Source organism: Ictalurus furcatus, chromosome 22 (genome assembly GCF_023375685.1).
Source record: "Ictalurus furcatus strain D&B chromosome 22, Billie_1.0, whole genome shotgun sequence".
NCBI lineage: Eukaryota > Metazoa > Chordata > Actinopteri > Siluriformes > Ictaluridae > Ictalurus > Ictalurus furcatus.
Window position 1 is genome coordinate 2,676,069 of NC_071276.1, and position 13,913 is coordinate 2,689,981.

The 13,913-nt window shown below is 44.4% G+C and overlaps 1 protein-coding gene across 1 annotated transcript; it reads left to right on the forward strand.

Moving 5' to 3' along the window:
• Nucleotides 1–326: 326 nt before the first annotated feature.
• On the forward strand, nt 327–10,456 carry zgc:110329 (uncharacterized protein LOC550500 homolog). Its single transcript, XM_053610504.1, has 8 exons — nt 327–905; nt 2,499–2,684; nt 2,770–2,844; nt 2,945–3,040; nt 3,145–3,264; nt 4,981–5,031; nt 5,498–5,614; nt 8,222–10,456. Exons 1-8 carry the CDS (start codon nt 819–821, stop codon nt 8,558–8,560), a joined length of 1,071 nt encoding a protein of 356 aa, XP_053466479.1. The 5' UTR covers nt 327–818; the 3' UTR covers nt 8,561–10,456.
• Nucleotides 10,457–13,913: the final 3,457 nt, after the last annotated feature.

Genomic DNA, 13,913 nt, shown 5'->3' on the forward strand with positions numbered 1-13,913 from the left:
CAAATACGTTCTAATCTATACAGTTGTGTTGGCAGCGGATTGAGGAACAACCACATGCGAGTGTGATGGTAAAGTGTACATAAACCTTTGGCCCTATGGATGTGTCAGTTTACTCTGCACATGCATTAGCGCTAGCTAGCCTGCATTAATCCGGAATATACCATCATTCGGACTCGCTGTCTCCTGAGCAACGAAAGGACACGATATGTCGCTGTGGAGAAAAAATCCATTGGCGATGAAATTAAAAAATGTAAAATATATATCCCAATTTACCACAGACACCATTAAGACATAGTTTTCAGACAGTATTGAGGGGGAAAATTGTGAACAGTGAAAAAGGTTGAGTCATGCTTCAGTAGAAAGTGATAAAAACTATTTCTAACACACTGACACGTATCATGTGCTGAGTATTTTGTTTATAAACGGCTAAGCTTACACAAGGTCGATCTAAATGACCAATTTTCGACGTTTTTATCACACCTCAGGCTGTGGGAAGAAAAGAAATAAATGCGCTGCTGGCCCTTTAAATGGACGCGCACACGCGCGCGCCCGTTAGTGGGGCGGAAGTTGTTTTTGTTTACAATATGTCCAAGTTTCGCTTTAGCCGAGTAGTGATGGAAACGCCTTTGTTTCAATATAAAACCCAGTAATGAGTAGAACCGAAAGCAGCGATCATGTTTCTGTTGTGGTCTGTTGAAACGGAGCGGGTTATGCATTAGGTGCTCGTTACCTCAGCTGCTTTAGTAGACGCTGTTATTTATGCTTCTCTTTGATTGAATGTAAATGAGCGTGTGTCTGGGAGCAGGCTGAGACTCATCATGCCCCGGTATGAAGACTGGAAGAAGAACATCCACTTCTATTACTGTGTTAAGTTCACGCTGAACGTTTACTCCATGCTGTTTTCGGTGAGTAGCATTCAAGCTAAAAACCAGCTGTTTCCCCCGTTCGTGTGAATGAAACCGCGGCTAACGCGGCTAGCCGGGTAACGCAGCTGGACCGAGAGAATAATATTCAGTTATTTTAAAGCGAAAATTCTCCTTTTCATCCATCGTGTCTGTACATTTTTTTGGTGTGTTTGTTTGTTTGTTTGTTTGTTTGTTTGTTTGTTTGTTTTTAACCCAATGCTGTTATTTGTGCTGAGTAAACCGTGTCTCTAGTAGGGATGTCACGATACCAAAAATCTAGTAGTCGGTACCGATACCACCAAAAGTACACGATACTCGATACCAAAGTCGACACCACGGTGTGGTATAAAGATAAAATAAATAAAATAAAAAAGGAGGAGAGAGAGGGGGGGGGGATTTTAGTTATGAAACACTGTCAATGAGTGGAGGTGCACTCCTAAACATGTGCACACACACACCTTTATATTCTGAATGCAAGCATTAGTTTAAATTCACTGATCTGGTGACAGGATAAAAAGAGTTATTAAAAGCATGAACATGTGAATAATTATTAGTGACATTAGCTACATTTATCTGACAGGACACGGGCCGAACGGCGATGCATGGTGGAACATTAGGAGGTAGTTTATAACACTGCAATGCGTTAGCATCGTTAACAAATAACAGGCTATCGCTAACATTACATGGAGCGTAACGTTAGCTGGTTTCACGGTTACAATGCAGCTGCCTCAAACAAACATAATATAGGACCGTCTTTCAGGTGCTTCGCCAAATTCCAGGTGTTTCCTCGCTTTGGTTGAAATGAACGATAGCATCGGTTGCACACCGGAAACCGATACTAGCTTTCCTCTCTTTTCCTCTCAACGAGTCGGGGCGGAGCTAAACTTCTGTAGTTTTTCCCTTGTGCTTGTAGGCGTTCTTCTTCTTCTTCACCACTTGTGGACCGACTAAAACACTTGCGCGTATTTGCTGCCCCCTTCAGTTCCGGAAGAATTGCAACCCCGGTGCTCTCGTTACATCCGGTACCAACAGTACTGCAGAAAAACAAGTACCGCCACGTTTCAAGAATGTTGGTACCGAAGTATCGGTTCTCGTGACATCCCTAGTCTCTGGTCAGTTAAGGGTGTAAAGCAACGTCACTCTTCTGTTTCCGGCGGAGTGCGCGGGAAGTCGAGATCGATAGAAGGTTCCCCGCTATCTCTACCCAGCTTTTGGTTCCAGGAACATACATGTTTAAGGTTTTTTTGGTGTTGTTTTCAGTCAGGAAAGTTGTCTTTATGGAAACAGAAAGATTTTTTTACGTTTGCAGAATGTTCCCTTAATGTTCTTTTAACGTTCCCATAATTTCACGAATGAGAGTTCTCAGCGTGACGGAGTAAACTTTCATAATCTGTTTATAAAAACCTTGCTGACGGACCTGACCACAATTCCCACCTCAGTGGTACAGGAAGTGAAACTTGAGAAGAATAATGGTCCGTTCTCCAGCGCGTTCTGCTTGTTTTCCTTGCCTGCTTTTTGATTTTGATCAGTGTTGACGTTTTGTGCACTCGTACACAAGATAATTGATAAATAATTGTGTGTGTGTGTGGACAGCTCGTGGGCCTGTGCGTGCTGTGTGTGGGCGTGTATGCGGAGGTGGAGAGGCAGAAGCACCGCACGCTGGAGGGCGTGTTCCTGGCTCCGGCCGTGGTTCTCATCCTGCTGGGTCTCGTCATGTTCTCCGTGTCTGTGGTGGGAATGGTGGGTTCACTGCGCGACAACAAAACCCTGCTGCACATGGTGAGTGCGCCTCGCTCGCTTCATACGAAACGTCAGCGTGGAAGTGTTTACGATGCCGGTGTAAACCCGAGCGTGCTCTCTGCAGTTCCTGAGCGTGCTGTCGGTGCTGCTGGCGCTCCAGGTTATCGCGCTCATCATCGCGCTGCTGTTTCAGAAACCGGTAAGAGACACGTCGCGCTTCTCACAGCACTCCACACTCGCATGTTCACCTTCCGTCACTTTCTGCCTTCTCTTTATCCCCCTACACACACCTCGGGCAGACGACCGAACTGTTCCAGAAGAACATACGGCAAGGCATCAAGCACTACTACGATGACCTGGACTTCAAAAACATCCTGGACTACGTGCAAGTGAAGGTCAGAGACGTGCGACAGACGTGCAAGTAGAGTCCAACAAGCCAGCGTAATCAATGCGATAAGAACGTGCTAGTGTTTACATTGTGAGAAACCTGTCTCTGCAGTTCTCCTGCTGTGGAGGGGATGAATATCTGGACTGGAAAGTGAACCAGTACCACTTCTGTAACGGCACCGGGCCGCTGGCCTGCGGAGTTCCTTACACCTGCTGCATCCGCAACAAAGAGGTGAGACTTCTCTCCATCGTAATCTCTCTCTCTCTCTCTAACAGACTCCTTATCCATTATCAGTGGTGTTTCCTCAGCCGGCAAAAACTTTTGGACTTTTGATAGCGGTGTGTGTGTGTGTGTGTGTGTATACATTTTGAGACTGGAGAAGTCATTATAAGTTGCATGTTGAGTTGAATTTGGTGAAACCACTTGAAGCACTCGTCGTGTCGAACTATTTCAGTCGCTTTACTTTGATTTGCTCATCGCAACCAGCTGAAAGTCTGTACACTTTGACGATAAACCCGATGTGCAGCGGGGGTGAATACTTTTGATCGCAACCGTATACGGAAACAAGATGAAGAAAACCCGCACGCCGGCGCCACGGTGTACGTGCGGTGCCTCGCCGTCTCTTCCTCTTTTCTCTCAATCTCTTTCTCTGTCTGTCTCTCGCTCTTTCCTGGTGCTTCTCTTGCTTTCTCGAAGTCTCTCTCGCACTCGGAATGGGGTTTCTGAATCTCACACACCCTAAAGTGTCTCTTGTTCTCTCTCTCTCTCTCTCTCTCTCTGTCTCTGTCTATGTGTGTGTGTGTCTCTCTTTCTTGTTCTTGTCTTCCTCTCTTTCACACTCACACACACACTCTCTCTCTCTCTCTCTCTCACTCGCTCTCTTTGTCTCTCTTGTCTGAATCTTTCTTGTAGACCCTTTTGCTCACTCTGAGTCTCTCTGTCCTTGTCTGTTTATGTGGTTGTGTGTGTGTGTGTGTGTGTGTGTGTGTGTGTGTGTGTGTGTGTGTGTGCACTTTGGCTGATGGAAGATGCCTCATGCATGTGGTGCCTCAATGTATTGAATTAGTTGCACTCTGGTCTGTAGAGACCTTTCTCCCTCTGATCCTCTCTCTCTCTCTCTCTCTCTCTCTCGCTCTCGCTCTCTCTCTCTCTGATCCTCTCTCTCTCTCTCGGATAATAAACCAGTGTGATGCCATTCGGATGCTAATGCACTGCTTCTAAGGAAGAGCGAGGAGGTGGAAGGGCAGGCCGCTTGAAGCGAAACACTCGGTCAAAGTGCACGAGGCATGAATGAAGAATTGCAGTCCTCTCTCTTTCTCTCTCTCTCTCTCTCTCCATCATCATTTCTCTCAGAAAGAGGAAAGAGAACCCCGTGTCTTGGTATTTTCGGCGCATTTTCAATTGCTCGTCATGTAAATATTATATCGTCATACCGCCCTCGCCCCTAGTACATTACGCGATACCACGCTTCTTTTAATAGCAAGCCACGGAGCGTGGGTGATCACGTGACCCGTCTCATCAGCCGAGACGTCCCGCTGTGTGTATGACGTGACGACGGACCAGGCGGAGCGCCACAGCCGCCGTAGAGTTCTGGCTCGCCTTCGCCTGTCTACAGTCACCCCCCCCCCCCCCACCTGAAGAAAAAAAATAAATAAATACCCCCACCAAGCTGCTCTTTGGAGGATGTGATGTAAAGAGGAATCACGCGGCCTGAGGTGTGAGATTCAAGCCACCTGTGAAATGTAATGATGTGAAGTGGAAAGTTTCCACTTCCCCCCGTGGATACCGGGTGGGGGTGGGTGGGGGGGGCTCCAATATATTATAAAAACAGGGCAAAATCAATAGAAAAATAAAATCCAAAATCGAGCAGATCGATGTGGAGTAATGTGCTGTAGTAGTAATGTGTGTGTGTGTGTGTGTGTGTGTGTGTTTTGTTTTTTTTTCCAGCCTGGAGAAGTAGTAAACACCCTGTGCGGCTATAAGACTCTTACCAAACAGGTACGTTCGGTTCGTATTGTCTTAAAGCGTCCGTTCGTTTAAGGAACAGCCGCTTATTTCATCCACCCGCAGATATTGGATTCCTGGTTCAAAGAGCAAACGGCATCGCAACGCTACAGTAATAACGATAATAAACTGCTTTTATTCCTGCATGCTTCCCGTGACTCATTGTTTATGCCCGCCACCTGTTTATTATCCGAGGTCTGCTAGTTTACTGGCAGAACCACGAAACGTGTATTTACATCTTCAGCCGCCATTATTCAGGACCTCGGGCTTTACGAGGTCATTTATTCAGACACATTGTCGCGTTATTACTGCCGCTGTCTCAATTTTGCCGTTATGCTGGGCTGTTGTGTGTGTGTGAGAGAGATGCCGTATTCTGGTGACCTTAACTAAATTGTTGAGTCTGGAATCATTTTGCCGTTTCATGTCCCCCCCCCCCCCCCCCATCCCCCTCTATTCTCAGCGTGAAGATTTGGCCGATGTCATACACGTGCGTGGATGTATTCACGCTGTAAACCTGTGGATGGGCGACAACATCGGGGTCACAGTAGGAATCTGCTGCGCCGTGGGGTTGCCTCAGGTGAAACATCTCTTGTCTGTCGTTTCCTCCCCCAAATTTCCCTAAAAGCAGTATGGATAGTTTTGGGGGTGTGGTCATTCATAATGGGCGGAGATATGTTCAGATATCTAGAAACCCCAATCAAGCTGAATTTTGGTGTACTGGATCATCAGATTTTTCTAATGATGAATGCTTAAAAGACATGGCTGCCGTTAGCCAATCAGCATTCGACTGCCATTTAACAACCCTGGCGTTGAGGTACCATAGGGAAGAACCCTGCTTGCGAAGGGTGCTTGGACGCCTGAGATCGCCACTTGCCGTTATATTTCATCTTGAAATTGTTGACCAAATGAACTAGCCTCTTCATCTGTAACCTTGTCGATTGGACACGTTGTATTGAATTAAAGAAATCGCATCAAAGCAGTCATGTGAACGGTGCCCTTCAAGTGGTCAGAAGCCCTGAACACGGTGTTGCTATGCAACCGATAAATGGTTTTAGAACGTTTAAAAAGTTCCTGAACTTGAAGGCAGCTGTGGTGCAGTTAGATGTAAGTTCTACATAACGTTTTAACTGGCTAGACTGGTTAAACGACTTGGAGTAAAAGCTCGCCGTTACTTAGCAGTCCCTGGTTAGGAGAACGATACACGTTTGCTGGGAAACAAAAAAAATGAAAGTGTTTAACAGATCTAAAAACTAGAGGAACGTCACCGCTACCGCTAAGCTTGAAGCTTGCAGACTTCTGGGAAACAAGGTGAACTCACGACTCTTGTCAATTTGTTCCAAAACTGAAAAATAAACCGAAAAATAACCCGAGCTCCGTCGGCTCCTATTGAACCCGAGCTCCGTCGGCTCCTATTGAACCCGAGCTCCGTCGGCTCCTATTGAACCCGAGCTCCGTCGGCTCCTATTGAACCCGGGCTCCGTCGGCTCCTATTGAACCCGAGCTCCATCATTTCCTATTGAACCCGAGCTCCATCATTTCCTATTGAACCCGAGCTCCATCGTTTCCTATTTGAGCAGCTTCTTGTTTTTGGATGCGACGTTACCGTCTCCAGCTGCATTTCTTCCCCCTCAGAAACAGTGTGTAAATATGACCACGCATAGCAATTTGGGCAGGGCGTTAAACACGGCAGGAACGGGAACACAGGGCCGATGATGTGTCGCATAAGCCGTTACCAGGAAACACGCTCAGACTGACCTTTTCAAGATGCCGCCGTGTCAAACTAATTTTCTGTCCAGCTGAGGCACTCTTTAAGTTTTTTTTCTTTCCCCACAAGAACCTTTTCAGCAGCTCAGGAACTTCCGTTTGAGGAGCTTAGATCCTTAAGGTACATGTCCATCTTTCCAGGAGCTCATCAATTTTAGTGTTTCAGACACAGGAACCATTTTTTCAGTAGCCCTGAACTAGGCCCATTTTACTACAGGAGAACCTTCAGTGGCTCGGGAATTTCAGCCCCCTTTTTTTTTACAAGAACCTTTTACAACAGCAGCCCTGGAACTTTACGCACAGTTTTAACACAGGAACCATTTCAGCAGCTCAAGAAGTTTCGGCAGTCCATGAATGTTCTTTTTTTTTTTTTTTCTTTTCCTCAGAGCTTTGGGCAACTTTTAGCGTGGGGACCTTTTCGACACCTCGCAAACTTTAAGGCCATTTTTACCACAGGAAACTTTTCAGCAGTTTAAGAACTTTAGGTTTCACCGCAAGAACCTTTTTAGTAGATCAGAAATTTAGACTAGATCTTATTTATTTATTTATTTATTTTACCACAAGAACCTTTTAAAGCAGATCAGGAACTTTAGGCACCTTTTCAACAGTTTAAGAAGTTCAGGCCAATTTACAACACAAATCTTTTCATCAGTTTAAGACCATTAGGCACATTTTTATCACAGGTACCTTCTCGGTAGCTCAGGAACCCTTTAGGCACATTTTGACCGCAAGGACCTTTTCAGCAGTTTAAGTACCCACAGACTCGGTCCTGTACTGCCATTTCCTCTGCTTCTCTCTCTCACTGCCCATACAGAGAGGGGCTAGACCACATCAGGGACGGCGGCTAGTGCCGTACATCACCGTTAAACACCGGGTCGGTCCATTCCGCGAGCGAGATCCTGCGCCGACATCATCAGCATGCTGCCTTAGCTAAAAGAGCCGAGTCATGCAGTCTGCGTTCGTCTGATATCTTTTATGATGACGATCCTTTGATCTAATAAAGAGATCAGAGGCATGCTTTAAAAATACACCAGACGCTCCCGTCTCAGGCTTGAGCCATCCCTGTTTGCATAATACCACTAAAATAAGGTGCGCCTTCACCTCAAGAGCTTTTTCAGGAACGTAGCAGCTTGGGTGCTTCAACAACAGGAACTTTTTTTTCTTTTTTTTTTCTTTTTTTTTTTAAATGCACAAATTAAGTGTTTCTACAGCAGGAACCTTTTTCATAACCGCTGGAACGCTTTAGGCACATTTTTTTTTTACCACAGGAACCTGTTCAGGATCTTAGCAGCTCTGTTGTTTCTAAGGCAGGGATAACGATCAGATCTTTACGTATGTTTTATTTTTAATTTTTTTTCAAGAATTTAGTCATTTTAGGACAGTTTTTACTTCTTTTTTTTTTTTTTTCTTCCCTCTGTAGTTTCTGGGTATCCTGCTGAGCTTCGTTTTCTGGAACCTTCTGGTGGAGATGAGCGAATCCGTAGACATGGTGGACTTCAAGATGCTGAAGAAGGCTGGATTCAACTACAGCGAGCTGGACCTGGCCGGCGCCGGCTGGTGCATGTGCCTGCCCCGTGTTGGCGGCTACCTGCCTATACCTTACGCAGAGACCGAACCGGAGCCGGAAGCAGAAACCCTGACCCCTGCTCTCCATGATCTCGACGGCCCTGAGAGCTTCGAGCAGACACAGGCTACGATATTCCTCAGCCAGTCAATACAAGACCAGCCCGGAATGGACGAGGTAGACAATCGACTGTAGAGGTTAGAAAGGGAACCGAGGTGCATCTCCTTCACATCATTTTAATTTGATTTTATTTGTTTTTATTTAATTGTGATTTTGTATTTATTTTCGTAAGGAGCACTGGCTCTTTTATCGCACTGTCGAGTCTTGCACTACGCACCAGGTTCAAGATTTTCACCGAGCCTCACTGATCAGACACTGTGTATATTCTCACTGAGCTGTCGAACATACGGGATACGGTCATTTTTATGATTTAAAAAAAAAAAAATTCCGTTTTAAGCATATTTCTACATTTTTACCTATGCAAATTTTTACCTATCTTTTTTTTTTTTTTTTTTTCAGATTTGTTGTGTTCATCATGTTGTGTTTTGACTGTGAATCGTTTGATCGACAGCTGAAATTTGGATCGAAATGTTCAGGACGAAATGCGGTTATTTCTATTCGCCTTTTCTCTAATCTAATCCTTTGTAAATGAACATGGGTGTGTAGGTATAGGCGTAGACGTAAATTTGAAATGTTCCCTTCGGTTAAATTCTGTACATGCGTTTGTTTTCACTTTTTTCTTTTCTTTCTTCATTCAATCAAATTGATTATCATTTGATTAGAGATGCGAGGATACTAATACTGATATCAGGGATTCAGTACCAAACTCGGTACCAGATGATGCTAGCTGTACGTTGTACGTTGACGCGAAAGTTACGCGAGTGAAATTAAACAGCTCTTACCCAGTATGTTAAGGGATCGAGATCGAAGCGTACGTGAAGTGAAACCAAACCCGCTCTCGATCCCAAAGTAACTAGCTAACGTGATTTCAGATCAACTCGCTAAGAACGAGTCTTTTCATGGCCACTACTCATTTTGGTAGCGGTACCGGTTTCGGACGTTAGAACGTACACGTACACCGAGTGGCCACCAAGTTCGTGGCACGTATGATAGATTTGCCTGATAAAATGCCCGGTAGGTTCACATTTAAAAGCGGGCGTACCTAATAAACTGCCAACGCAGCGTCTCTCCATTTTATCGCACGTTGTTCGAGATTCTTCACGTCAGTTCGCTATATCGCGCCCGTGACGTCCTTGTTTCCTCGGGAATCGAAATCGGGAATCCGATTCGACGCCGCCGTTCCTGTTTACAATCCTACGGGTATAAACCGACACGAATTCAGGACAACCCGTTGCCTTAGCCACTACGTTTTATTTTATTTATTTATCCCCCCTCGGTGTTACCTCAAACTATTTCGTAATAGCCTTTCGTAAACTTTAAAAAAAAAAAAAAAAAAAAAATCATCATTTTTAAACGTTTTTCAAAAAAATTCCGTTTGACGATCAGTACTCGAAACAATCGATTTCTGTTCAGTATTTGTGTTTTGTCAGTTAATGTGCTGTAACCTCAAGTATGCATGTTTTTTTTAAAATGATTTAAAAAAAAAACTACAGGAGATCAAAACGGGCAATTTAAAGGTGCTTTGATTAGTTTGTAGGCATTAAAAAAAATTGAGGAATGTTTTTTTTTTTGGACTTTTGAACCTTACTGTAGTTAAAGACACTTACTGACCTCTATAAACATGGAATGAAACTTTTTTTCTTTGTCTAAAGTTGATTCATTTGACCTTTTATCTTAAACACGTTTAATACAAACGATAGCCCTGTTTGGACGGGATTATGTGGTGCACTCCAGTTGAATGGTTTTTATTTGTTTAATAAGGTAGCTTAAAGCCAGTATGTGAAGTTTCTTCTCATTCCCTTTGTTCACTACGTTTATCCTTGTCGATCCAGTGCAATGAAATTCTGAGAAGGTTAGCACGTTAGTTTTTTTTTGGGGCCGTACTGTTCCTTTAAGCTTGTTGCTGAAGGACTCTGGCCTTGAGGAAAAACCCCACTGCAGTCCTTGCCAATAAAACACGACTTGCATTAATCTGTTCCCAAGCGTGTTTATTTCCCATCTCACACCCGAGACAAACTGACAGGTCTTTTTATTAATTTTATAAACATCTTGCCTTCGTGGTTTGCTGCTGAATACGAAGGCTGTACTGCTTTGATGCTCGGCGCTGCGGGGAAACTCTGCAGTCGATGCTTGGAGAACGGCCAGAAAACTGCTGCACTCCGTTTGGACTTGAAGGATTTGGTTCTGCCAACGGATCCTCTCATGATGTTTGTCGTGTGTGTGTGTGTGTGTGTGTGTGTGTGTGAGAGAGCTAAATAGGGCTTGAATTCCAAAATAACCCATGGAGCCGAAATATTGCGTTTCGTGCACACGTCACCGAATTGAAAATGGCACCGAGACGTAAGTCCAGCAGAATGAAGGGATCACCCCGTGAAGCCCGGTCGTGTTCGTTATCATTACATTAACTCGGTCACTTTTCAAGTGCGCTCTCTCGGGCTCTGGAGGAATAACGAGTGCGGCAATTGGAATAATTATAGCAATGGCAGGAAATGAGCTGTGGAGCCAGAATAGCACTTCACTCACTGAGAGCAGGAGGCATGATGGTGATGGTGATGATGATGAGAATAATGATTTCAGTCTTTTTGAGAATAATTATGAAACAGTAACGGCTGGCCGGTCATTCAACTATTCCTCCACAACCCCTCCGTATGCGATGGTATATTGGTTTTAGGTCTCAGCATACTTAATGCATAGATGAGGAAACAGTAACCAAAGCTCAGGAGGTGTAAGGAAGAAGCGCTACCACACCACCACCAGCACCACCATACTGTACATCCCCTTTTTATCCCACACAGATCTGGCAAACTTGATTTAAAGCCGCTATGTAGATGATTTACTGCTTCCGTCTGCTCTTTCAGGTGGCTAGTGAGTTACTCAATAATGCTGACTTTGCAATTCACAGACAAAATGTCACAGACAAGAAAGAGGAGCAATATTTGAGATGAATATTGTTTCCAGGCTGGACACCATCCCTGTGGAAGCACAAAAAGTAATCCCCCCCCTCCCAACTTTGTGATGATATGGGGCTGGTGCATCAGACATAGATTTGAAACCAAAGACAAAGCAGAGATTTTACTTGCTTACAACGCCATGATGCGGATTCAACCCACTTTTGCCCAATGTAGTCACGTTATAACTGATGCGTCCTTCACCAGATTCTCTGTTTTCACTCTCTTGTAGTTAAAACCGTAGCTCGATACCAAGAACCCGTCCTAAAGACTTACCCGAGTTTCATCTTGACCTCTGACTGTTCCACAACTCTGACACTGGAGACTCCTTCCAGAGATGTAGAAAACAGATATCTACACTCCTTATTCCTGAAAAGGATTCCCCAGTGGTTCTTTGGAATGGTTTCTGTTTCCTAAAGGGGTTCTACTTGGGATGTTTCCGATAGGAAAATGTACTGTTGTTGAAATGTACATGCAAACCTTAACCCAAACCAATTTATTTATTTATTTTGGTTAGCCCAGCGGTTAAGGATTTATGCAAGAGACCTAAAGGTTATGAGTGCAAATCCTTGAGAGCCATTATGGGGTTTGGTAAACTTGGGAAGTCATTTCGCGTATGGAGGAACGTTCCAAAAATACACGTCGTTATTTTTCCTTGGTGTATTGGCAGTGAAATATATCTTTTTCCATTCAACATGTCGTAAATCTCCTCATGTCTACTCAGTCCATGCTCAAACTTGCAACCTGATTGGGCAGGAGTTAACTGTGCTGTTGCTGTGACCAAAAACAAGTCAACGGCCGCGCTGTTCCCATAGGATTTCACGTAAAACTTCAACTCCCTTTCCCCTGTACACCATTACCATTACTCAATATGGACCGTTGTACTCTTGCACGTTGCTTCGAATAATAGTGCATGCAAATGACTAATCCTAGGGTTCTTACAATTAGACTCGTTAGTTCATGCAAAACTGTGAACGAATTGAATTAGTTCGTTACCCCACAGAAAGCTTTTCTGCTGATGGATGGTTCTGGAGGACTGTTAAATTGCCCCGGACCTCACGCCCACTCTGAGAGTGATGTAGATGACTCAGACATGATGGCTTGACTGCAGTAATAAAAATAGAAACAGGTTAGACTAGGTATGAAGAAAGCATTACTTGGCTTCGCATGTTGGTTCTGAAAGGCTTTGTAAGCCAAAAACGTGACTCATATGTTGTTTTTATGTGAGGGGTTGTTGTGTTCAGATTTACATCTAGACACAACAACCCCTCACATAAAAACAACATACGAGTCACGTTTTGGCTTACAAAGCCTTTCAGAGGCGCTTCATTCAGGGAGCAGTTCGTTACGGGTAACGGATGGATAAGTAGTCGAAGCTGGACCATTTCCGAAACGTGCCCTATAGCTGGTGTATTTGTATAAACTGAACTGAACCAATACGTTAATATTAACGTGTCTATAACGCCATGCCCATGTTTTACGCCTTAAATATAGCACTGATAGAAGGACTTTCTAACTAAAACAGCTCACCACACAACCCCTGAATTTTTGTCACTTATCATGCATGTAGAGTCCGCTCAGTCATATTACTGCATGAGCTCGAGATACCATCATGTTTAATTAATCTACTCCTTAAATATACACTCCCTCACGCCAAGGTCAGTCCAACATCTAAGAATGTCGAGATCGTAAACAACCCGGCCTCCACTCCTTCTTCCCTAGCTAGATGCCGGTGTTCATACGTGAGCTGAAGCGCAGTATGTGCATCAGCCTGCGCCCATGTTCGTCTGATTGGAATGACTTTGCCTGGAGTTCCGCTCGATGGCCTGCACATGCTTCGGAAGGTCCTCTATTTCATGGTCTGCCGGCTGACCCATCCTGAGGGAGGGCTCTCCTGTGGAGAATACCGCATCAGACACCAATATATGCCGTGCTAGAGAGCACCAGGCTCATGTAAGTAAATAAACACGATGGGATAATTTTGAGATAATGGGTACAACTCGGGCTAGCAAAATTGCCAGAAAATGGCCTTCAATTGCATGCCTGGTTTTGCCTCCGTGTACGCTTCCTTCCTGTTCTCCGCCTCATCCTCCTCTTCACCATCACGCCGCCAATTATACCTGGCTCATGCTGAAATTTCACACAAGCCTGTTCAGAATTTTTGGCTGCTTTACAAAATAAAGCTGCTTCTTTTGTAGCATAGTAGCGTGTGCATTTACGTTTACGCTGACATCTTATCGTTTAGGAGATGTTGAAAATTGAGACAGAATGCAATTACCGAAATAAATGACCACCAAACAAGTGGGATGATGTAGCGGTAGGAAGAAGAGATTGAGTCTGTATAAACATGAAGGTTAGAGTAAGCGCTAGTTCTCAAAGCTGAGGATGTGCCGTTGTGAGAAAATCATCAATGACACGAGTTCCTTCATTAGTTCCAACCCTAAAGTTGACTCTTTTTTTTATAACCGTACTTTCAAAAA